Source organism: Pseudophryne corroboree, chromosome 10 (assembly GCF_028390025.1).
Source record: "Pseudophryne corroboree isolate aPseCor3 chromosome 10, aPseCor3.hap2, whole genome shotgun sequence".
Classification (NCBI taxonomy): Eukaryota; Metazoa; Chordata; class Amphibia; order Anura; family Myobatrachidae; genus Pseudophryne; species Pseudophryne corroboree.
In genome coordinates, this window is record NC_086453.1 from 379,920,491 (window position 1) to 379,946,156 (window position 25,666).

Here is a 25,666-nt window from a genome sequence, read left to right on the forward strand (position 1 = left end):
CAGAGACCTTTGACAGAGACTCCTGACAAAGAACCTGGACAGAGACCACTGACAGAGAACCATGAGAGAAACCTACACAGAAACCCTAACAAAGACCCTCACAGAGAACCCTGACAGCAAAACCTCAGACAACCCTGACAGAGACCCCTGACAGAGACATCGGACACAGAACCGCTCACAGAGAGCCCTGACAGCAAAACCTCAGACAACCATGACAGAGATCCTTCAGTGAATCCTGACAGAGAACCTGGACAGAGACTCCTGACAGAGAACCTGGACAGAGACATTTGACAGAAAACCTGGACAGAGACTCCTGACAGAGAACCTGCACAGAGACCCCTGACAGAGAACCTGGACAGAGACTCCTGACAGAGAACCTGGACAGAGACCCCTGACAGAGAACCTGGACAGAGACTCCTGACAGAGACCCCTGACAGAGAACCTGGACAGAGACCGATGACAGAGAACCTGGACAGAGAACCTGGACAGAGACTCCTGACAGAGAACCTGGACAGAGACCCCTGACAGAGAACCTGGACAGAGACCGATGACAGAGAACCTGGATAGAGACTCCTGACAGAGAACCTGGACAGAGACCCGACAGAGAACCTGGACAGAGACCCCTGACAGAGAACCTGGACAGAGACTCCTGACAGAGAACCTGGACAGAGACCCCTGACAGAGAACCTGGACAGAGACCGATGACAGAGAACCTGGGCAGAGAACCTGGACAGAGACTCCTGACAGAGAACCTGGACAGAGACCCCTGACAGAGAACCTGGACAGAGACCCCTGACAGAGAACCTGGACAGAGATCCCTGACAGAGACTCCTGAGAACCTGGACAGAGACTCCTGACAGAGAACCTGGACAGAGACCCATGACAGAGACCCATGACAGAGGACCTGGGCAGAGAACCCGGACAGAGACCCCTGACAGAGAACCTGGACAGAGACTCCTGACAGAGAACCTGGACAGGGACCCCTGACAGAGAACCTGGACAGAGACCGATGACAGAGAACCTGGGCAGAGAACCTGGACAGAGACTTCTGACAGAGAACCTGGACAGAGACTCCTGACAGAGAACCTGGACAGAGACCCATGACAGAGAGCCTGGACAGAGACCCATGACAGAGAACCTGGACAGAGATTCCTGACAGAGAACCTGGACAGAGAACCTGGACAGAGACCCCTGACAGAGAACCTGGACAGAGACTCCTGACAGAGAACCTGGACAGAGACCCCTGACAGAGAACCTGGACAGAGACCCCTGACAGAGAACCTGGACAGAGACTCCTGACAGAGAACCTGGACAGAGACTCCTGACAGAGAACCTGGACAGAGACTCCTGACAGAGAACCTGGACAGAGACCCATGACAGAGAGCCTGGACAGAGACCCATGACAGAGAACCTGGACAGAGAACCTGGACAGAGACCCATGACAGAGAACCTGGACAGAGACCCCTGACAGAGAACCTGGACAGAGACTCCTGACAGAGAACCTGGACAGAGATCCCTGACAGAGAACCTGGACAGAGACCCCTGAGAACCTGTACAGAGACTCCTGACAGAGAACCTGGACAGAGACCCCTGACAGAGAACCTGGAAAGAGACCCCTGACAGAGAACCTGGACAGAGACCCATGACAGAGAGCCTGGACAGAGACCCATGACAGGGAACCTGGACAGAGATTCCTGACAGAGACCCATGACAGAGAACCTGGACAGAGACCCCTGACAGAGAACCTGGACAGAGATTCCTGACAGAGAACCTGGACAGAGACCCCTGACAGAGAACCTGGACAGAGACTCCTGACAGAGAGCCTGGACAGAGACCCCTGACAGAGAACCTGGACAGAGACTCCTGACAGAGAACCTGGACAGAGACCCATGACAGAGAGCCTGGACAGAGATTCCTGACAGAGAACCTGGACAGAGATTCCTGACAGAGAACCTGGACAGAGACCCATGACAGAGAACCATGACAGAGACCCATGACAGAGAACCTGGACAGAGACTCCTGACAGAGAACCTGGACAGAGACCCATGACAGAGAGCCTGGACAGAGACCCATGACAGAGAACCTGGACAGAGATTCCTGACAGAGACCCCTGACAGAGAACCTGGACAGAGACTCCAGACAGAGAGCCTGGACAGAGACCCCTGACAGAGAACCTGGACAGAGAACCTGGACAGAGACCCATGACAGAGAGCCTGGACAGAGATTCCTGACAGAGAACCTGGACAGAGACCCATGACAGAGAACCTGGACAGAGACCCATGACAGAGAACCTGGACAGAGACCCATGACAGAGAACCTGGACAGAGATTCCTGACAGAGAACCTGGACAGAGACCCATGACAGAGAACCTGGACAGAGAACCTGGACAGAGACTCCTGACAGAGAAACTGGACAGAGATCCCTGACAGAGAACCTGGACAGAGACCCCTGAGAACCTGGACAGAGACTCCTGACAGAGAACCTGGACAAAGAACCTGGACAGAGACCCCTGACAGAGAACCTGGACAGAGACCCCTGAGAACCTGGACAGAGACTCCTGACAGAGAACCTGGACAAAGAACCTGGACAGAGACCCATGACAGAGAACCTGGACAGAGACCCATGACAGAGAACCTGGACAGAGACCCATGACAGAGAACCTGGACAGAGATTCCTGACAGAGACCCATGACAGAGAACCTGGACAGAGACCCCTGACAGAGAACCTGGACAGAGATTCCTGACAGAGACCCATGACAGAGAACCTGGACAGAGACCCATGACAGAGAACCTGGAGTCCTGGACAGAGAGCCTGGACAGAGACCCCTGTCAGAGAAGCATTAGGAGTGCAGGAGAGTTCACCTTGCTCCCCAGGGAATGGGCTCCATCTGGGGCACCTGGGGATGGGTGATGCAGGCAGAGGGGAGGGCGGTACCCCAGGAGTGACAGGTGCAGGCAGCACAGAGTGAGGCACTGAGGGCACCTCCATCCCTCCTGCAGCCAGTGGCTGGTCCCAGCAGATGAGAGAGCTGGGAGGAGCAGGTCTGGGACTCAGCCATGTGCTGACTGCTCTCTGCACACAGTACATGCACGGAGAGTGGCTGCTGCATGCTCAGTCCTGCTATATAGACAGGGACTTTCTCCTCCCAGGCAGAGTGACTGTACCGGAGACTGCAGGGGGGGCTGTACCGGCACCGGAGACTGCAGGGGGGGCTGTACCAGCACCGGAGACTGCGGGGGGACTGGGCTCCAGAGCTGACACATGGAAGTAATCATGCTGCCTGCACTCACACCCTGTACAGCCGGGCTGCTGCTGCCATTCCTGTGAGCCGGTGCTCAGCGCTGTGCCTGCTGCCCCAGCCAGCCGCACATTCCTCCGGACCTATGCACAAAGATGCGAACACTGCTCCGCTCCTTCCTGCTGGGTGAGTACCTGCGGCTGCCGGGGCTCTAGCTGCGGCGTGCACGGGGTATCTGGGGGTGCTGCACAGGCAGGGTATATGGCGGTACTGCACATGTTATATATATATGGGGGGCACCGGGGGTACAGAGCTGGCATCATGTGTCAGCAGCGGATCGCCACCATTCCGCAGGTTACTACATAGCGCTATTGTATTGTGTGCCTGGAACAGGCGTATATTGGAAACAGATGTGCTGGGGGGAGGAATGGAGAGAGTGTGCGGAGAGGAGGACAATGGGAGGAGAGAAGGACTCGCACTGGGGGAGAGGTGTCAGAGCTTGGAGAGAGATAAAGTACAGATAGAAGGACAATGGAGAGGACTCACTGGGGGGGAGAGGTGTCAGAGCTTGGAGAGAGATAAAGTGCAGATAGGACAATGGAAGAGAGCTGAGGCAGGAGAGAAGGACTCACATTGGGGGAGAGGTGTCATAGCTAGGAGAGAGGTAAAGTGCAGATAGAAGGACAATGGAAGAGCTGAGGAAGGAGAGAAGGACTCAGTGGGGGAGATGTACCACAGCTAGGAGAGAGATAAAGTGCAGATAGGACAATGGAAGAGCTGAGGAAGGAGAGAAGGACTCAGTGTGGGGAGATGTATCGCAGCTAGGAGAGAGGTAAAGTGCACATAGAAGGGCAATGGAAGAACTGAGGAAGGAGAGAAGGACTCAGTGGGGGGAGAGGTAAAGTGCACATAGAAGGACAATGGAAGAGGCAGGAGAAAAGGACTCAGTGGGGGGAGAGCTATCAGAGCTAGGAGAGAGATAAAGTGCAGATAGGAGGACATTGGAAGGAGAGAAGGACTCACTGGGGGAGTAGGTATCAGTGCTTGGAGAGAGATAAAGTGCATATAGAAGAACAATGGAAGGAGAGAGGACTCACACTGGGGGAGAGCTATAAAAGCTAGGAGAGAGATAAAGTGCAGATAGGACAATGGGAGAGAGATGAGGCAGGAGAGAATGATTCACAGCTGGGAGGAGGTATCAGTGCTTGGAGAGAGATAAAGTGCATATAGAAGGACAATGGAAGGAGAGAAAAACTCACAGTGGGGAGGATGTATCAGTGCTTGGAGAGAGATAAAGTGCATATGGAAGATAGCTGAGGCAGGAGAGAAGGATTCACAGTGGGGAGGAGGTATCAGTGCTTGGAGAGAGATAAAGTACAGAAAGGAGGACAATGAAAGTGACATGAGGAATGCGAATAAGGACTCGCACGGGGAGACGTATCACAGCTTGGAGAGAGGTAAAGTGCAGATAGAAGGACAATGGGAGGAGAGCAGGACTGTTCTCACATACACAATGCTATACGGTAATAGGGTCACTGGCCGGTACACCAGCGATGGGGACATGGGCGGCACCATGTGATCAGGGGACAGTCCCAGCCATGTGTCATTCACTACAGTGTTATACTGTATCCGGACTCCAGGTCCACACAACTTAGGCCGACATCAATTGGTCAATACACCTTAGGTCAACACCTGAAATAGGTCGACGAGTACATTAGGTAATCTGTGTCGAGCGCAGCGGAATGAGACACCTTGCCCGAAGCGAGGGGACGCGGTGCACTCATTGGAGTTCCCGGTCACATTACGGGGGAAACAACACCCAATTTTTTTTCAAAAACTCATGTCGACCGTGTTCATGTCGACCTATCTCAGGCGTCGACCTAAGTTGTGTTGACCAATTGGTGTCGACCTCGAGTCCCAGACCCCCTGGGCACACACCGAGGACCCGCTAATACTTCCGTACCACCTATGCTTATTGCAGTGTGTGTTATTACAGTTATACTGGTGCTGACATGGTGACTGCATGCCAATGATACAGGGCCTGTGGGTTACTGGTGGATTTGGTACAGGGTTGTTTCCAAGGTCTCTCTTTAATCAATGTGACGTTTTCCCAGACTATCCCTCCTCCAGGCTTACCGTAGTCTAAAACCAGCGTGATATTACGTGTAGCGGTTGTCTGTGGCCAGATAATACAGAGCGAACGCTGCGCGTGTAACGTGTATTAGACACGGTGGGCCTAATTCAGACCTGATCGCTCGCTAGGGTTTTTTTGCAGTCCTGCGTTCGCATAGTCGCCGCCCACCGGGGGTGTATATTTTAGCTGTGGAAGTGTGCGAACGCATATGCAGCCGAGCGGTACAAAAAAACTTTGTGCAGTTTCTGAGTTGCCCAGAACTTACTCAGCCGCTGCGATCACTTCAGCCTGTCCGGGGCCGGAAAAGACGTCAGACACCCGCCCCGCAAACGCCTGGACACGCCTGCGTTTTTCCATCCACTCCCAGAAAACGGTCAGTTGCCACCCACAAACACCCTCTTCCTGTCAATCTCCTTGCGATCGCCCGTGCAAATGGATTCTTCGCACAAACCCATCGCCGAGCGGCGTTCCGCTGTGTACCCTTGCGACGCGCATGGATTCTTCGCTAAATACATCGCACAGCAACGATGAGCTTTGTACCAGTATGACGCTCCTGTGCATTGCGCTGCGTACGCATGCGCAGTTCTGACCTGATTGCGGCGCTGCAAAAAAACGCTAGCGAGCGATCAGGGCTGAATTACCCCAATGCCAGTTTCCAGCAGGAACGATGTTCCCGCACCTCTCCTGTCCTGGGCCGAAATGGATTTTCCATAGTCCCTTTCAAGTGTCTTCTCTTCTAAATACGACAGACAGACAGACAGACAGACAGACAGATATTTTTTAATAGCACCACCCCCAGTCCCGGCGTTCTTGAACCTTTCCTTCCAGAAAGCTAGCACCGAGTAGACACGTATCACTCACACAGCCGCGTTCCGCCCAGAGGTGGGGAACGGAACACAAAGAGAGGGGACGTTCTTCATCTCCAGAAGCAGAAACAGATACATGACGGGGAGTATAGGGAATAGCTACAGTTACTTATTACTTCTAGTAACGAGCATTTAGGTTCCTTCTGCAAAACTATAAACACATTTGCTGCAGACAATCCAAAGCAAAAAACACCCAAAACACCCCATAAGGAATGAGTTTATTCTGTGCGATTGCGAAATCCGTGTCTGACATCGGCAATACAGCCGTGAGCAGCCAGCTCATCATCTTACACCAGTTCCCTTTCTCCTCCGCTGCTTTGCTCTGTCACTTTGGCCGATGTACCTCTGACGTCATGGCGGGATGGTAAGGGTTAAGACAGGATGTTGCAGCCTCATGATGGAACTCTGCGCAAATCCTCAAGATGCTTTTAGTTTGGTCTGGTTTGATTCAAGGGGAAGGTATGCCTTGTTGTAGTGTGCTGAACGTTCCTGGTGACCTCACTGCAGACTCAGATGTTATTCTCTGCCGCCCGGGGCGTCTGCGCGGCTTTAGGTTGTGGTTTTGGCCTGTGTTACTTTTGTTCTAAACATTTCCTTGCCCGGCTGCCGGCTCCCTTCAGACAGAGAAACTCGCACGCAACCCCCGCGCTGTTCTCGCAGGGGGCTCGCTCCTTCCCCCAGAGTAAAACGCAGATATTAGCCCATATTTATCAAGCCCTGGAGAGTAATAAATTGCACAGTGATAAACCACCAGGCAATCAGCTCTTAACTGTCAGGTTACAGGCTGTTTGGAAAATGACAGTTAGGAGCTGATTGATTGGTACTAATTCACCGTGCAGTTTATTACTCGACAAAGCTTGATAAATCTGGGCCCCTGGGCGGGATGTATTAACATACATCGCCGCCCCTCGCCACTCATCGCAGCGATGTTGGTCGCATATGTACTAACATATGCAATAAACATCGCAATGCGGTGACGGAGGCCCCCCATGATACCTGTGAGGTGATGTGCGGGGGTTCTCCGTCACCTCCCTGGGCTCTCCTTCTCCTTAGCTGCCGGGAACAAGGCCGCAGGCTGTCCCCGGCGCCTCCTCCTCCCCCCTGCACCTGGATGGACCTTCGGCTGCGTTGCTAGGGGGAAGAGGAGATTGCCTTCCGGGTCCAGGCTGCCTGGAGGAAAGTATGCTGGGGGGTAAGGCATCTGTGGCGGGAGAAGACAGGTTGCGGCGGCTGGCGATAAGCCCATGGGCTTCTATAGGGTGTCGCCATCCAGAGATTGCGATACCCTTGGCGGCGAAAAAACGGCGGCCGGGTCTTAGTACATTTGAAAATGCGGTAAAACCCCCGAAAACGGGGGTTTTACTGCATTTTTCCCTTAGTACATCTGTGTGATCTCTCCATTTACAAATCAGAATTGACATAAAATAGCACAGTACACACTGTTCTCATCAGGGCAGAAACGAAGAGGTTACTATATAGCTAAAGGAGGTATAAGTAACAGTGTGATGTAGGTAGGGATCCGTCACTCCTGGGTCATGTTTGTCTCATTATCTTTCCAAATTGCCTGGAACCCTCTGCGCCACCGGGCGCTGCGCCACGTCTTCTGGTGGTATATAGCGAAGAGCAAAAGCTGTTGCTTAGGATGAAGGTGTTTTCTATCAGCAGGTAGACTAAGGACCCTACACACTGGCCGATTGGCCGCCGAGGTGCCCAACTGCCAATACGGGGGGAGGGGTGACGGGGCGGAGTGAAGTTTCTTCACCCCCCCACCCCGTCACCCGTCCCCATAGCCCTGCATGCTAATATGGACGATATTGTCCATATTGGCTTGCAGGTCTAAACGACCCGGCACCAACGATGAACGACCGCGGGGCCGCGCATCGTTCATCGTTGGTGCCTACACACTAAGCGATATGAACAATTTCTATATCGGCCGCACACATCGGCCAGTGTGTAGGGCCCATAAGCTTTGCAGGACACCAAGGATGAAGCTGATTGAGAAAGACTGAGGGGCTCTAAGGTGTTGCTGTAATGTGCAGGGTCTTTACAGGAGGACAAGTTCCTAAGGACCTGAGAATAAGGACCACACTAGAACACATATACTGACTTCATAGACTGGATAGGCAGAAGATGCTGCCAGCAAATCCAGACTTGTACAGCGTTTCAAACCCAAGACATGTAGCTATTGGTTAGTGTCCTGAGTCCTGTTCACACTACGCTCACCTTCTAGACACACGGCAACGTCTGACCAAGACTCCGCAATAGGCACCTAAGCCTCCACATTCATACGGTGATGTAAGCGTCTGTATGGAGTCTCTGTTGTCAGCGGTGAGCCGTAGATCATAGCAGACCCCAGCAACTGGAAATTATAATAATTGTGTCCCCCCCACCTCCACTCAGGATTTATCGCCGGGCTTGTGTGCGGCAATGTGTCTGCAGGCAGATTCTCCTCACTATGAACAAAGCTGTTTTATCGTGATTAAGTCTCAGCTCGCTGGCAGCAATCCACTGAATGAGATCAGCCTCTCATTGACTGTGCGCCGATAATAGTAAGATGCGTATAATCCGGTACTGGCAGAGAACCAATCTGCAGTACATGCAACCGGCCTGTTACATGGAAAGACTGGCCTGTCACATGGAAAGACTGGCCTGTCACATGGAAGAACTGGCCTGTCACATGGAAGGACTGGCCTGTCACATGGAAGGACTGGCCTGTCACATGGAAGGACTGGCCTGTTACATGGAAGGACTGGCCTGTTATATTGAAAGGACTGGCCTGCAGAAGGAATGGCCTGTTACAGTGTACGGAAGGACTGGCCAGTTACAGTGTACGGAAGGACTGGCCTGTTACAGTGTACGGAAGGACTGGCCAGTTACACTGTACGGAAGGACTGGCCTGTTACAGTGTACGGAAGGACTGGCCTGTTACAGGGCACGGAAGGACTGGCCTGTTACACTGTACGGAAGGACTGGCCTGTTACAGTGCACGGAAGGACTGGCCTGTTACACTGCACGGAAGGACTGGCCAGTTACACTGTACGGAAGGACTGGCCAGTTACAGTGCACGGAAGGACTGGCCAGTTACAGTGCACGGAAGGACTGGCCTGTTACACGGCACGGAAGGACTGGCCTGTTACACTGCACGGAAGGACTGGCCTGTTACACGGCACGGAAGGACTGGCCTGTTACAGTGCACGGAAGGACTGGCCTGTTACAGTGCACGGAAGGACTGGCCTGTTACAGTGCACGGAAGGACTGCCCAGTTACACTGTATGGAAGGACTGGCCTGTTACAGTGCACGGAAGGACTAGCCAGTTACACTGCACGGAAGGACTGGCCTGTTACACTGCACGGAAGAACTGGCCTGTTACACTGCACGGAAGGACTAGCCAGTTACACTGCACGGAAGGACTGGCCTGTTGTTACACTGCACGGAAGGACTAGCCTGTTACACTGCACGGAAGGACTGGCCTGTTACACTGCACGGAAGGACTGGCCAGTTACACTGCACGGAAGGACTGGCCAGTTACACTGCACGGAAGGACTGGCCTGTTACACTGTACGGAAGGACTGGCCTGTTACAGTGCACGGAAGGACTGGCCTGTTACACTGCACGGAAGGACTGGCCAGTTACACTGTACGGAAGGACTGGCCAGTTACAGTGCACGGAAGGACTGGCCAGTTACAGTGCACGGAAGGACTGGCCTGTTACACGGCACGGAAGGACTGGCCTGTTACACTGCACGGAAGGACTGGCCTGTTACACGGCACGGAAGGACTGGCCTGTTACAGTGCACGGAAGGACTGGCCTGTTACAGTGCACGGAAGGACTGGCCTGTTACAGTGCACGGAAGGACTGCCCAGTTACACTGTATGGAAGGACTGGCCTGTTACAGTGCACGGAAGGACTAGCCAGTTACACTGCACGGAAGGACTGGCCTGTTACACTGCACGGAAGAACTGGCCTGTTACACTGCACGGAAGGACTAGCCAGTTACACTGCACGGAAGGACTGGCCTGTTGTTACACTGCACGGAAGGACTAGCCTGTTACACTGCACGGAAGGACTGGCCTGTTACACTGCACGGAAGGACTGGCCAGTTACACTGCACGGAAGGACTGGCCTGTTACACTGCACGGAAGGACTGGCCTGTTACACGGCACGGAAGGACTGGCCTGTTACACGGCACGGAAGGACTGGCCTGTTACACGGCACGGAAGGACTGGCCTGTTACACGGCACGGAAGGACTGGCCTGTTACACGGCACGGAAGGACTGGCCTGTTACACGGCACGGAAGGACTGGCCTGTTACACGGCACGGAAGGACTGGCCTGTTACACGGCACGGAAGGACTGGCCTGTTACAGGGCACGGAAGGACTGGCCTGTTACAGGGCACGGAAGGACTGGCCTGTTACAGGGCACGGAAGGACTGGCCCATACCTCACAACATGACCCTTTCCAGGAGGGACAGAATGCTCTGCTCCTGGACTTCCCTATTAATTTATGATTGCCATCACCTGTGTTGAAACACCTTTCTTTATTCATTTACCTGTTCAAAACAGGTGCCAGCAATCACAAATTGAGAAAAAAGTCCAGAAGCAGAGCATTGTGTCCTCCTGGGGAGGGTCACGTTGGGAGGATTGCTGGCCTGTTACACTGCATGGAAGGACTGGCCTGTTACACTGCACGGAAGGACTGGCCTGTTACACTGCACGGAAGGACTGGCCTGTTACACTGCACGGAAGGACTGGCCTGTTACACTGCACGGAAGGACTGGCCTGTTACACTGCACGGAAGGACTGGCCTGTTACACTGCACGGAAGGACTGGCCTGTTACACGGCACGGAAGGACTGGCCTGTTACACGGCACGGAAGGACTGGCCTGTTACACGGCACGGAAGGACTGGCCTGTTACACTGCACGGAAGGACTGGCCTGTTACACGGCACGGAAGGACTGGCCTGTTACACGGCACGGAAGGACTGGCCTGTTACACGGCACGGAAGGACTGGCCTGTTACACGGCACGGAAGGACTGGCCTGTTACAGGGCACGGAAGGACTGGCCTGTTACAGGGCACGGAAGGACTGGCCCATACCTCACAACATGACCCTTTCCAGGAGGGACAGAATGCTCTGCTCCTGGACTTCCCTATTAATTTATGATTGCCATCACCTGTGTTGAAACACCTTTCTTTATTCATTTACCTGTTCAAAACAGGTGCCAGCAATCACAAATTGAGAAAAAAGTCCAGAAGCAGAGCATTGTGTCCTCCTGGGGAGGGTCACGTTGGGAGGATTGCTGGCCTGTTACACTGCATGGAAGGACTGGCCTGTTACACTGCACGGAAGGACTGGCCTGTTACACTGCACGGAAGGACTGGCCTGTTACACTGCACGGAAGGACTGGCCTGTTACACTGCATGGTAGGACTGGCCTGTTACACTGCATGGAAGGACTGGCCTGTTACACTGCACGGAAGGACTGGCCCATTACACTGCATGGAAGGACTGGCCTGTTACACTGCATGGAAGGACTGGCCTGTTACACTGCATGGAAGGACTGGCCTGTTACACTGCATGGAAGGACTGGCCTGTTACACTACATGGAAGGACTGGCCTGTTACACTACACGGAAGGACTGGCCTGTTACACTGCACGGAAGGACTGGCCTGTTACACTGCATGGAAGGACTGGCCTGTTACACTGCATGGAAGGACTGGCCTGTTACACTACATGGAAGGACTGGCCTGTTACACTACATGGAAGGACTGGCCTGTTACACTGCATGGAAGGACTGGCCTGTTACACTACATGGAAGGACTGGCCTGTTACACTGCATGGTAGGACTGGCATGTTACACTGCATGGAAGGACTGGCCTGTTACACTGCATGGTAGGACTGGCCTGTTACACTACATGGAAGGACTGGCCTGTTACACTACATGGAAGGACTGGCCTGTTACACTGCATGGAAGGACTGGCCTGTTACACTGCATGGAAGGACTGGCCTGTTACACTGCATGGAAGGACTGGCCTGTTACACTGCATGGAAGGACTGGCCTGTTACACTACATGGAAGGACTGGCCTGTTACACTACATGGAAAAACTGGCCTGTTACACTGTATTCTGTGCTTCCAGTGCCCTCACCCAATATAACCAGCATTAGCCAGTGATCACTAATACTGCATAGCCTCCATATTAATAATTCCAGCCCCCCCCCCCCCGCCTTATCCTGTCTCTTTCCCTCTCTTTGTTTCTCCCCATCTCTATACTTTCCTCACCTCTATCTCCCTCATCTCTCTCTCTCCACTGCATCTGGTTTTGGATCCAGACAGGATGTCTCCAGCCTCTTATCCTGGGTGGGTAAAAATGGGGCAGATGTATTAACCTGGAGAAGGGATAAAGCAGTGATAAGTGGAAGGTGATAACGCACCAGCCAATCGTTACGGATTTGAAAAATGACAGGAGCTGATTGGTTGGTGCGTTATCACCTTCCACTTATCACTGCTTTATCCCTTCTCCAGCCTTAATACATCTGCCCCACTGTGTGGTATTAGTGGCAGTTGGACTTGCATTGAATAAAGCAGTAACTTTGATCTTTGCGCTATGTACGTAACTGTGATTCAGTGGTGGACGCAGGTAATACTTTGGCCATTACCCCACCATCGGGTTTACGTACCGCTACGAATCAGGCCCTTTGGTACATTGTTAATGTAATAGGTGCTACCTACAGCATTGCCTGGCAGCCTAGTCTGTGTCCCTATCATCCTGCAAATCACAATGATCTTAAAGTACCTTCTGACCATTTCCTCCTGCAGACGCATATTGTATAGCCCATGCCTTGCTATATTATATACACCATGCAAACTCGGTCCTCAGGACCCCACACAGCGCATGTTTTGCAGGTAACCCAGCAGGTGCACAGGTGTATTAATTACTTACTGACACATTTTAAAAGGTCCGCAGGTGGAGTTAATTATTTCACTTGTGTTTCTGTGAGGAGACCTGCAAAACATGCACCGTGTGGGGTCCCGAGGACCGAGTTTGCATACCTATGATATACACAGTGGGGGTAATTCTGGGTTGATCGCAGCAGGATTTTTGTTAGCAGTTGGGCAAAACATGTGCAGTGCAGGGGAGGCAGATATAACATGTGCAGAGAGTTAGATTTGGGTGTGGTGTGTTCAATCTGCAATCTATATTGCAGTGTAAAATAAAGCAGCCAGTATTTACCCTGCACAGAAACAAAATAACCCACCCAAATCTAACTCTCTCTGCACATGTTACATCTGCCCCCCCTGCAGTGCACATGGTTTTGCCCAACTGCTAAAAAATGTCCTGCTGCGATCAACTCTGAATGACCCCCAGTGATGGGCAGTCTGAGGTGTCTGTAGGTACTTCCAGGTAGGCTCTGCAGGAACGTGCTGCACAAGAAGGCAGCTCAGATATCCGTGTATCGCCAAGGTAAAGTCGGCCGTATATACATCAGTCCGGCAAATTAAAACACTTTAATCAGTGGAAGCCAGCAGAGTGTTTTCAGGCAGGCGGAATGTTCCCGCCACCCCAGGCAGAGTCCTATTACTGTAATGCACATGAAGAAATGAATAGTTCTGTTATACCTATGATTCAATTAGTAATTGCAACACTTGCGGCTGGAGAGCGAACGTTGGAGTCACCTGTTACGTTTTGCTTCTCCCTGAAACCTGCAGCCGAGTCCTTCATCTCTATCATTATAGGGAATTCGTCGGGTGTATTGTTGTTGGGAGCTGTGGGAGAGAGAAGGCTGTCTATACTGTATGGGGTGCCCGTGTACATACGTTGTGTCCTGTCCCATGTAATTCAGAGCTGACACCAGCCCAACGGAGAGGCTACACAGCGTGCGACGATGGGAGCAGCAGTAGCAGGAGCGCAACACTTCCTGCTGCGCAAACCGAGAGACAATCCGCTCGTGTTCTCACGCAAAGTGATACACCTAAGACATAGGGGGTCATTCAGACCTGATCGCTCGCTAGCTATTTTTTTAAGCACTGCGATCAGATAGTCGCCGCCTATAGGGGAGTGTATTTTTGCTTTGCAAGTGTGCGATCGCATGTGCAGCCGAGCGCTACAAAAACAGTTTGTGCAGTTTCTGAGTTGACCAGGACTTACTCAGCCGCTGCGATCACTGCAGCCTGTCCGGGGCCGGAATTGACGTCGGACACCCGCCCTGCAAACGCTTGGACACACCTGCGTTTTTCCAACCGCACCCAGAAAACGGCCAGTTGCCACCCACAAACGCCCTCTTCCTGTCAATCTCCTTGCGATCGGCTGTGCAAATGGATTCTTCGTTAAGTCCATCACTCGACAACGATCCTATTTAGTACCCGTACGACGCGCATGTGCATTGCGGTGCATACGCAGTTCTGACCTGATCGCAGCGCAGCAAAAAAACCTAGCGAGCGATCAGGTCTGAATGACTCCCATAGTGCAGTATTGCATTAGATACGTGTAGATTTATATTCAGGGTGACAGTGGAGGTTATTTACTAAGCGCAAAACTGCTTCTTGGCGTAGAAACCACTTGTGTCCTAGTTGGTGGCAGTGCACATACTGTATAAGGCCTTATTCAGGTTTGTTAGCAAAGCAAAAAAGTTAGCAATTGGGCAAAACCCTGGGGCTATTTCAGACCTGATCGTAGCCGTGCAACATTTTGCATGGCTACGATCAGTCACCCTGACATGCGGCGGTGACCCTATTGCACCCGGCGAGTAAGTCCCTACCTGCGCCGCGGCCCGCCCCCCCCTTCTTCACCCGCACGGTCCGGGCACGCCTGCGTTGGCCGGACCACGCCCCCAAAATGGCGGGCGAACGCTGCCGGCCTGCCCCCTCCTGCCCAGCGAACGGAGGAGGCGATCGCTGAGCTGAGATGCCGATTGCATCTCTGGCATGCGCACTGCGGCATATGCGCAGTTCAGACCCGATCGCCCGCTGAGCGAGATCACACAGCAGCGATCAGGTCTGAATTAGCCCCTATGAGCACTGCAGGTGGGGCAGATGTAAGGTGCAGAGAGAGTTAGATTTGGGTGGGTTATATTGTTTCTCTGCAGGGTAAATACCGGCTGCTTTATTTTTGCACTGCAATTTAGATTGCAGATTGAACACACCACACCCAAATCTAACTCTCTCTGCACATGTTACATCTGCCCCACTTGCAGTGCACATGGTCTTGCCCAATTGCTCACTTTTTTGGTTTGCTAACAACTCTGAATAACCCCCTTAGTCATCTACACATCGCACAGGTTTCCCAGGCACGGCCACACCTAACGGGGAAGCAGCGGTTTACAGCAAAGCAGGCTTGGGCAGAGCTCCTGCTGACGGGGAAGGGGCGCACTGTAGTGTGCCGTGTGGTACAGGAACGAGAGTTCCTTCTCTAAGGCATAAGGTTGTTGAATTGAGATAAAGGGATGGAAAGCGGATATAGGGGGTTATTCCGAGTTGATCGCTCGCTGGCCGGTTTTTAGCAGCCGTGCAAACGCATTGTTGCCGCCCACCGGGGAGTGTATTTTCGCTTTGCAGAAGTGCGAACGCCTGTGCAGCAGAGCGCCTGCAAAATCTTTTTGTGCAAAACAAGACCAGCCCTGTAGTTACTCTTCGCGTGCGTTGATTCTAACGACGGAGGGACGGCTTTTGACGTCACACACCCGCCCAGCCACGCCTGCATTTTTTCTGGCACGCCTGCGTTTTTCAAAGCACTCCCTGAAAACGGTCAGTTGACACCCAGAAACGCCCACTTCATGTCAATCTTCCTGCGTTCGGCCGTGCAACTGGAATGTTCGTTACACTATGTGCAAACCCACGATGCTCATTGTAACCGTACGACGCGCCTGCGCATTGCGGTGCATACGCATGCGCATAAATGCCGATTTTTAGCCTGTTCGATGCGCTGCAGACAACGGCAGCTAGCGATCAACTTGGAATGACCCCCATTCTTCCTCTCCGCATAAGCACGTCAGCTCTGCGCTCTGAGCTAGTACTATACTATTAGTGGGATCACCATGTTGCACTTTTCAGCACATTCTGCGCAATGGGGCCGTCCCCTCTCCTAATACACCTCTGAGTCCTGATGTCCCCTCGCTCTCATGATTACTGTCAGCCGTTAATTTGGATAAATTGGCCAGGATTTTGGGAGCGATTCAGAAAGGGTTATTATAGTGAGACAGTAGGAGGCTGGACAATAGTGCACTTTCCATAGTAACTCCCTACTATCCGCCTCCCTACTTCCAGGCTGCAGCGGGCGCACTGTGCGGAAGGGGCTACAATCACTATGAGAGTCAGGGTTTATGTAGATGACCTGCGTATAAATGGTATGATTAATGGTTAGCTATAAAGAGATTATCCGCACCGCTGAATCGCCGAGGAAAATTGTGTCATTAAGCTTAGATTCTACGCGGCTTCTGGGGACAGGAGAGCGAAGCGCGTCATGCGTGTTGTACACACCTGTCGTGTTTTTTTATAGAATGTTGAGAATACAGCACAGTTGATGGGTGGAGAGCACCGCCATTAGCATGAAGAGGGAGATTAGCCACATAATGGACATTGTAAGCTCCTGTGGATGTTACTGATGGGTTTGAGGTTAATTGAGGTTAAATGAGGTCAACGTTGTGTGATTTTATGGCAGAAGGAGACATACAACAGTATAGATTGGAGATAGTACACATGTATTTACCTATGAATATGTTTATAGACCTTACCCCCCGTGGCGTCGGTACTGAGATATGTTTACGTAGGACGCCAGCCGCAGATGGCGCAGCTCCGATAGAAAGCTTTTATTGAACGTAAAATGCAGAATAGTAAAAATAAAATGAACCATTACAAAAACAAAATCTGTTTTCAGTGTAAACTAATTGTAATATTAGAAAAGCAGAAATCATTTTGTTGACAAAACATTTCTCCCGCTGTCAGTTCCCCAGACTGAGAAACGTGAGACGTGCGATATATTCTGACATCTATGTATACATCCCTGGAATAGCGCAGAGCTCAGGGGCAAATCAATCCCGCGCCGCCTCTCCAAACCGGAAGGGTTCGCTCAGTAAGTGTCATGTGTGCGCTAAGGATGATTTTATATATCAGACTCCTACATGGAGACTGCCCTCTGAATGCAAGGTCAGGGGAAACCTCATCTGCCTCTACGTGGCTGTGGTAATAAAACTATTATATCTACTGCAGCTTCTTCCTATTCTATAACTTCTCTAGTAGGTTTTTATATATTTAAATCTCTGTGTGTGTGTGTGTGTGTGTGTGTGTATGTGTGTGTGTATATATATATATATATATATATATATATATATATATATATATATAATATAGATTCAAGAGTCGCAGTACACCCTTTTGTTTCAAAAACTGTGCGGGACATGGGAAAACTGAATACTCCAGTAAGGTATGGATGAGTTGGGCTATCTTATAGGGTATGTACAGAACATGGGCGCCATCTTGAAATCGGCCATCTTTAATCTAAGTCCGTTTTTTCAAATGGAAAGGGGGTCGTGTAACATGTCAAACAACATTGGAATTTGATGAAAAGTTTATTGCTGCAAACAGATGTGATATAGCAATTATGGGGGGTCATTCCGAGTTGTTCGCTCGCAAGCTGCTTTTAGCAGCTTTGCACACGCTAAGCCGCCGCCTACTGGGAGTGAATCTCAGCTTATTAAAATTGCGAACGAAAGATTAGCAGAATTGCGTATAGACACTTCTTAGCAGTTTCTGAGTAGCTCCAGACTTACTCGGCATCTGCGATCAGTTCAGTGCTTGTCGTTCCTGGTTTGACGTCACAAACACACCCAGCGTTCGCCCAGACACTCCTCCGTTTCTCCAGCCACTCCCGCGTTTTTCCCAGAAATGGTAGCGTTTTTTCACACACTCCCATAAAACGGCCAGTTTCCGTCCAGAAACACCCACTTCCTGTCAATCACATTACGATCACCAGAACGAAGAAAAAACCTCGTAATGCCGTGAGTAAAATACCTAACTGCATAGCAAATTTACTTGGCGCAGTCGCACTGCGGACATTGCGCATGCGCATTAGCGACTAATCGCTCCGTTGCGAGAAAAAAATACAGAGCGAACAACTCGGAATGACCCCATGGTTCGAACGTTACAACACTTTTTTTGCTGGAATTACAGGCTGAACTGTTCTCCATGAAGGATAGTCATTTAATGTGTGGGCGTTGTGCTGCGTTGTGGGCTCTTCTCGAAGGATGCCAAAACCGTTGTTGAGGCTGTCTCGTCGGTAACACTTTTTGGACAACCACTTTTTTGTCAGCCACAGTCCCAGGTTCTCGGAATTTGGAAATTAGACACCTGACAGTGTTACGTGAAATTGGAGGTCTTTCTGGGTGCCGGTTGTTAAAATCTGCAGCTATGTCACAGAAACTTCGTTCTCCAGACATCAAAATGACCTCAATTCTCTCCTGCTTTGTCAAAGCCATCTTCAGTTACCTGCAACAAAATAGTGTTGTAACTTATAACTCCTTACTGGAGTATTCAGTTTTCCCATTTCCTGCACAGGTTTTGAAACAAAAGGGTGTACTGCGACTTTTTAATCACCCTGTATATACAGTACTGTGCAAAAGTTTTAGGCAGGTGTGGAAAAAAATGCTGCAAAGTAAGGATGCTTTAAAAAATAGAAGAGTTTATTTTTTTCAATTACCAAAAAGCAAAGTGAATGAACAGAAGAGGAATTTAAATCAAATCCGTATTTGGTGTGACCACCCCTTGCCTTCAAAACTGCACCAATTCTTCTAGGTACACTTGCACACAGTTTATAAAGGAACTTGGCAGGGAGGTTCCAAACATCTTGGAGAACTAACCACAGATCTTCTGTGAATGTAGGCTTGCCCAAATCCTTCTGTCTCTTCATGCAATCCCAAACAGGTTCGATGATAAAGAGATCAGGGCTCTGTGGGGGGCTATATCATTACTTCCAGGACTCCTTGTTCTTCTTTACCCTGAAGATAGTTTTTATTGACATTGGCTGTATGTTTGGGGTCATTGTCCTGCTGCAGAATAAATTTAGAGCATATGTAGATGCCTCCCTGATGGTACTGCATGATAGATAAGTATCTACCATTACTGAGCCTCCATGATGTTGTTGTAAACTGACACCCGAGATAGCATTTTCCACCACCTTCAACTCTGCTCCAGTTGATTCTGGAACGATAGCGCTGCATCCATCCTGCGCAATTCCAGACATTGGTAGACTCAATGGCCCATTCAGACTGTAAGTGGTGGCCCAACATCTTATTAAGTGACTTTTAATTAGTGCCTTACTTTTCCCTACCATGTGCACTGTAGGGGGGGGGGGGGGGCAGATGTAACATGTGCAGAGAGAGTTTAGATTTGGGTGTTCTGAATTAGGCCCATAATTGTGACGTGAAATATTCAGCCTTACATGGAGATTCTCCGATATGTAATGGAGGACGGTTGGTCGTTGTGTAGGAGCAAACTGTTGTGAAACCTGTTTTAAAGCAGAGTTGCTGATGAACTTGTGTAAACGCTGGAGCCAGGCCAGGGGGGAGAACGCTCCCGGCCGCCCACGTCATTATTTACAGAATAAGCTAGACGGTGTCGCTCAGCTCTTGTTTAGATCTTCCTTAATGACCATTTATAGGAAGGGTTCTCGCCGCTGTCCTCTTCTGCCTACAGAATCCAAACTGTTTGCTCTGCATGTTCAACATAAGGAATTCTGCAACCCATGCATTTACACTTATCAGTGAAGTAGACTGTAAAATCCATGAAAGTGTCTACTCTTCAAGAAGCGGCCCGGCGTGCATATCTCCGTCACATATTCCAGCCGCGTGTTGTTATTGTGCTATGAATTCTTCATAGAAACTCAATTAGTTAAGGACTCTCTTACTAGGAACACACAATTTAATGTGAGCAAACTAGTCTCTGTAGCTGGGATTCTTTTAGTCGTTCATGCAACATTCAGCAGGCGTACAGTAAAAATAGGCTTCTGTTGGGACTAAGGGGGTCATTCCGAGTTGTTCGCTAGCTACATTCGGTCGCTGCGCAGCGATGAGGCAAAAAAAAGGCACTTCTGCGCATACGGCGCAATATACTAATACAACGGCTGATGTAGTTTCCCACAGGGTCTAGCGAAGCTTTTCAGTCGCACTGCTGGCCGCAGAGTGATTGACAGGAAGTGGGCGTTTCTGGGTGGCAACTGACCGTTTTCAGGGAGTGTTCGAAAAACCGCAGGCGTGCCAGAAAAAATGCAGGCGTGGCTGGGCGTGTGTGTGACGTCAAATCCGGAACTGAACAGTCTACAGTCATCGCAAGCGCTGAGTAGGTTTTGAGCTACTCTAAAACTGCACAAAAAAACTTTGCCGCCGCTCTGCGATCCTTTCATTCGCACTTCTGCTAAGCTAAAATACACTCCCAGAGGGAGGCGGCATAGCGTTTGCACGGCTGCTAAAAACTGCTAGCGAGCGAACAACTCGGAATGACCACCTAAGACAGGGATGTGTACAGTAGACGTGTCGTGTAGAGGACACAGGAATACACATGACGGGATCGCATTCATAGGCCATAAACATGAATTGATGAGTGCACAACAGCAAACCCCACCTAACAGCGCTCTCTGTAGAGTGCAGCCAAGTGTGACCCTGGCCGCCACCGAGGAGCATTTAGTAACAATGGCAGACGCTTCGCCTTGGGAATCTGGGTAGATGTGCCCAGGGGAGTAACGTTTGCGAGCTGTGTGTGAGGAGACGTACGGGAGCAGTGTCGCGTGGTTGTGTAGTCAGCGCAGGATTGGGAATCGGTGTAGATAATGGTCCTCATTCAGATCCCGGAGGATTTGCGGCGCAGCCGCCGGACAGGTGCAGTACAGGTCTGCGACGTCGGACGCAGGATTGCATCAAGCTCTCAGTGATTGACGGTCTGATGCCGTTTGGGGGCAGGGAGTGTGCGGCGAAGGCCTCCGTTTCGTAAAACACACAGAGGAATGCCACCAACGTTGCGGGGAAGAGAAGAGGCCAGGATCTTAAAGGGGCTAATCTGGCTGATGGCAAGGTATAAGAGGGGATATTTTATAGCTGAAGAGTTTGTCACATGATTGGATGTGTCACGTGACTTCTTCACGTCAACACACTGCGGTTTTTCCAAATGTATAAGGTAAATATTACTTACCTCATGTCCATATGGTAACAAGAATAGCCTCTCCAAGGCAAACGCAGGGTTTCTACTTGGAGGTTTCCATGTATATGCTGCAGAACAACACAGACATTTAACTGTATACAGCAGGGCTGGCCAAACCAGTCCTCAAGATCTACCAACAGTTCCCATTTCCCAGACCACCTAGCTGCTGCACAGGTGTAGTCATTACTAATTAAGATGTGCTGCATTCATTCCTAACTGACAATTCTACAGATCTCCAGGAGGCCTGGAAAACATGAACTGTTGGTAGATCTCGAGGACCGGTTTGGCCAGCCCTGGTATACAGTGATAATCTCCACAGTCAGAATGTCAACATGGCGTTAGTGTCGACGCTTTAGGGTTAGGCTGCAGTTAGGGTTAAATTTAGGTGTTTTCTGGGGGTATCTCTCAGATTTATTTTGATAAATAGGCCGCATTATACTTATCTAACATCCCTTCTAATGCTATGTGGCATACACACTTTGCCCCTTTTCCTCTCATGCCCAGTATTACCACCCTCATGCCTCTGACTGCCCCATCCCTCTCCCAACTAACCTCTGTGTGCTCTCAGGTGTATAGCGGCATTAATGGCCGTCAGTCTGGTTGCCGGCCTTCTGCTGCTCACTGTGACACTGCGGAGCGCCTCCTCGGAGCACGCCTGTGCCCTGTTCCCAGCCTCGTGCAGGAGACTTGTCGTTGTGACACTGCGGAGCGCCTCCTGGGAGCACGCCTGTGCCCTGTTCCCAGCCTCCTGCATGAGACACTGCGGAGCGCCTCCTCGGAGCACGCCTGTGCCCTGTTCCCAGCCTCCTGCATGAGACGCTGCCGAGCACCTCCTCGGAGCACGCTTGTGGCCTGTTCCCAGCCTCCTGCATGAGACGCTGCCGAGCACCTCCTCGGAGCACGCTTGTGCCCTGTTCCCAGCCTCGTGCAGGAGACTTGTCGTTGTGACACTGCGGAGCGCCTCCTGGGAGCACGCCTGTGCCCTGTTCCCAGCCTCCTGCATGAGACACTGCGGAGCGCCTCCTCGGAGCACGCCTGTGCCCTGTTCCCAGCCTCCTGCATGAGACACTGCGGAGCACCTCCTCGGAGCACGCCTGTGCCCTGTTCCCAGCCTTGTGCAGGAGACTTGTCGCTGTGACACTGCGGAGCACCTCCTCGGAGCGCGCCTGTGCCCTGTTCCCAGCCTCCTGCCTGAGACACTGCGGAGCGCCTCCTCGGAGCACACCTGTTCCCAGCCTCCTGCATGAGACGCTGCGGAGCACCTCCTCGGAGCACGCTTGTGCCCTGTTCCCAGCCTCGTGCAGGAGACCTGTCGCTGTGACACTGCGGAGCGCCTCCTCGGAGCACGCTTGCGCCCTGTTCCCAGCCTCGTGCAGGAGACTTGTCGCTGTGACACTGCGGAGCGCCTCCTCGGAGCACGCTTGCGCCCTGTTCCCAGCCTCCTGCATGAGACGCTGCGGAGCACCTCCTCGGAGCACGCTTGTGGCCTGTTCCCAGCCTCCTGCATGAGACGCTGCGGAGCACCTCCTCGGAGCACGCTTGCGCCCTGTTCCCAGCCTCCTGCATGAGACGCTGCGGAGCACCTCCTCGGAGCACGCTTGTGCCCTGTTCCCAGCCTCGTGCAGGAGACCTGTCACTGTGACACTGCGGAGCGCCTCCTGGGAGCACGCCTGTGCCCTGTTCCCAGCCTCCTGCATGAGACACTGCGGAGCGCCTCCTCGGAGCACGCCTGTGCCCTGTTCCCAGCCTCGTGCAGGAGACTTGTCGCTGTGACACTGCGGAGCACCTCCTCGGAGCGCGCCTGTGCCCTGTTCCCAGCCTCGTGCAGGAGACTTGTCGCTGTGACACTGCGGAGCGCCTCCTCGGAGCACGCCTGTGCCCTGTTCCCAGCCTCGTGCAGGAGACTTGTCGCTGTGACACTGCGGAGCGCCTCCTCGGAGCACGCCTGTGCCCTGTTCCCAGCCTCGTGCAGGAGACTTGTTGCTATGACACTGCGGATTAAATGTAAAATTACGTATTTTTTGGAGCTTGAAGTAGAAAATCAGCGGGTCCCTAAACTAGTGTAAGAGGGGTGCGCTGTGCATGGGTGTCGCCCCCCCCCCCGCGTTACCCAGACAATGACAGTGAGGACTGTGCTCTGTGTGCCGCCCGGTGATCAGGAGACCCCCCCTGTGTTACCCAGACAGTGACAGTGAGGACTGTGCTCTGTTTGCCGCCCGGTGATCAGGAGACCCCCCCCCCTGTGTTACCCAGACAGTGACAGGTAGGACTGTGCTCTGTGTGCCGCCCGGTGATCAGGAGACCCCCCCCTGTGTTACCCAGACAATGACAGTGAGGACTGCGCTCTGTGTGCCGCCCGGTGATCAGGAGACCCCCCCCCTGTGTTAACCAGACAATGACAGTGAGGACTGCGCTCTGTGTGCCGCCCGGTGATCAGGAGACCCCCCCTGTGTTACCCAGACAATGACAGGTAGGGCTGCGCTCTGTGTGCCGCCAGGTGATCAGGAGACCCCCCCTGTGTTACCCAGACAATGACAGTGAGGACTGCGCTCTGTGTGCCGCCCGGTGATCAGGAGACCCCCCCCCCCTGTGTTACCCAGACAATGACAGTGAGGACTGCGCTCTGTGTGCCGCCCGGTGATCAGGAGACCCCCCCCTGTGTTACCCAGACAGTGACAGTAAGGACTGTGCTCTGTGTGCCGCCCGGTGATCAGGAGACCCCCCCTGTGTTACCCAGACAGTGACAGTGAGGACTGCGCTCTGTGTGCCGCCAGGTGATCAGGAGACCCCCCCCCTGTGTTACCCAGACAATGACAGTGAGGACTGCGCTCTGTGTGCCGCCAGGTGATCAGGAGACCCCCCCTGTGTTACCCAGACAATGACAGTGAGGACTGCGCTCTGTGTGCCGCCCGGTGATCAGGAGACCCCCCCTGTGTTACCCAGACAATGACAGGTAGGACTGCGCTCTGTGTGCCGCCAGGTGATCAGGAGACCCCCCCTGTGTTACCCAGACAATGACAGTGAGGACTGCGCTCTGTGTGCCGCCCGGTGATCAGGAGACCCCCCCTGTGTTACCCAGACAATGACAGGTAGGACTGCGCTCTGTGTGCCGCCAGGTGATCAGGAGACCCCCCCTGTGTTACCCAGACAGTGACAGTGAGGACTGTGCTCTGTGTGCCGCCCGGTGATCAGGAGACCCCCCCCCCCTGTGTTACCCAGACAATGACAGTGAGGACTGTGCTCTGTGTGCCGCCAGGTGATCAGGAGACCCCCCCTGTGTTACCCAGACAATGACAGTGAGGACTGCGCTCTGTGTGCCGCCCGGTGATCAGGAGACCCCCCCCCCCCCTGTGTTACCCAGACAATGACAGTGAGGACTGCGCTCTGTGTGCCGCCCGGTGATCAGGAGACCCCCCCTGTGTTACCCAGACAATGACAGTGAGGACTGTGCTCAGTGTGCCGCCCGGTGATCAGGAGACCCCCCCTGTGTTACCCAGACAGTGACAGTGAGGACTGCGCTCTGTGTGCCGCCCGGTGATCAGGAGACCCCCCCTGTGTTACCCAGACAGTGACAGTGAGGACTGTGCTCTGTGTGCCGCCCGGTGATCAGGAGACCCCCCCAGTGTTACCCAGACAGTGACAGTGAGGACTGTGCTCTGTGTGCCGCCAGGTGATCAGGAGCCCCCCCCCCCCCCCCCTCCGTGTTACCCAGACAGTGACAGTGAGGACTGCGCTCTGTGTGCCGCCCGGTGATCAGGAGACCCCCCCTGTGTTGCCAGACAATGACAGTGAGGACTGCGCTCTGTGTGCCGCCAGGTGATCAGGAGACCCCCCCCCCCTGTGTTACCCAGACAATGACAGTGAGGACTGCGCTCTGTGTGCTGCCCGGTATTGATTTATGGAATCATATATTTATGAATATTAATATTTAATATATCATATATGGTTATTAATATATGGATATATTTAAATTAATATGCGTTATCATATATATCTGCAAATATATTATGTCAGGCTTACAAATTAATTGGCTGATAAATATATGCAGTCCTTATATATATATGACTTATGAAATTATGAAGTTAAGATTCCTTAAAGAGAGTTCAAGCTTGAATATTACCGCTCTTTTTATATGATTCTTTATTTACAGGCAGATCAAATCGTACAGAATAAGATATACACAGTAGTGATATATATACTAATTATAATTATATTAAGCTATGCTATGTTTCCTTCGTTACATAA

The 25,666-nt window shown here is 52.1% G+C and overlaps 1 protein-coding gene across 2 annotated transcripts in view; it reads left to right on the top strand.

Annotated features, from left to right (window-relative positions):
• The first annotated feature begins 3,008 nt into the window (after positions 1 to 3,008).
• The window catches only part of CLMP (CXADR like membrane protein), a 161,113-nt gene continuing 138,455 nt past the window's right edge, over positions 3,009 to 25,666 (top strand). For both annotated transcript variants that reach the window (XR_010188715.1, XM_063943819.1), the window contains exon 1: positions 3,009 to 3,424. Coding sequence is in view for 1 of the 2 variants with exons in the window: in XM_063943819.1 (XP_063799889.1) it covers positions 3,394 to 3,424 (31 nt within the window). In the remaining variant the exon portion in view is untranslated. The remainder of the gene's footprint in view (positions 3,425 to 25,666) is intronic.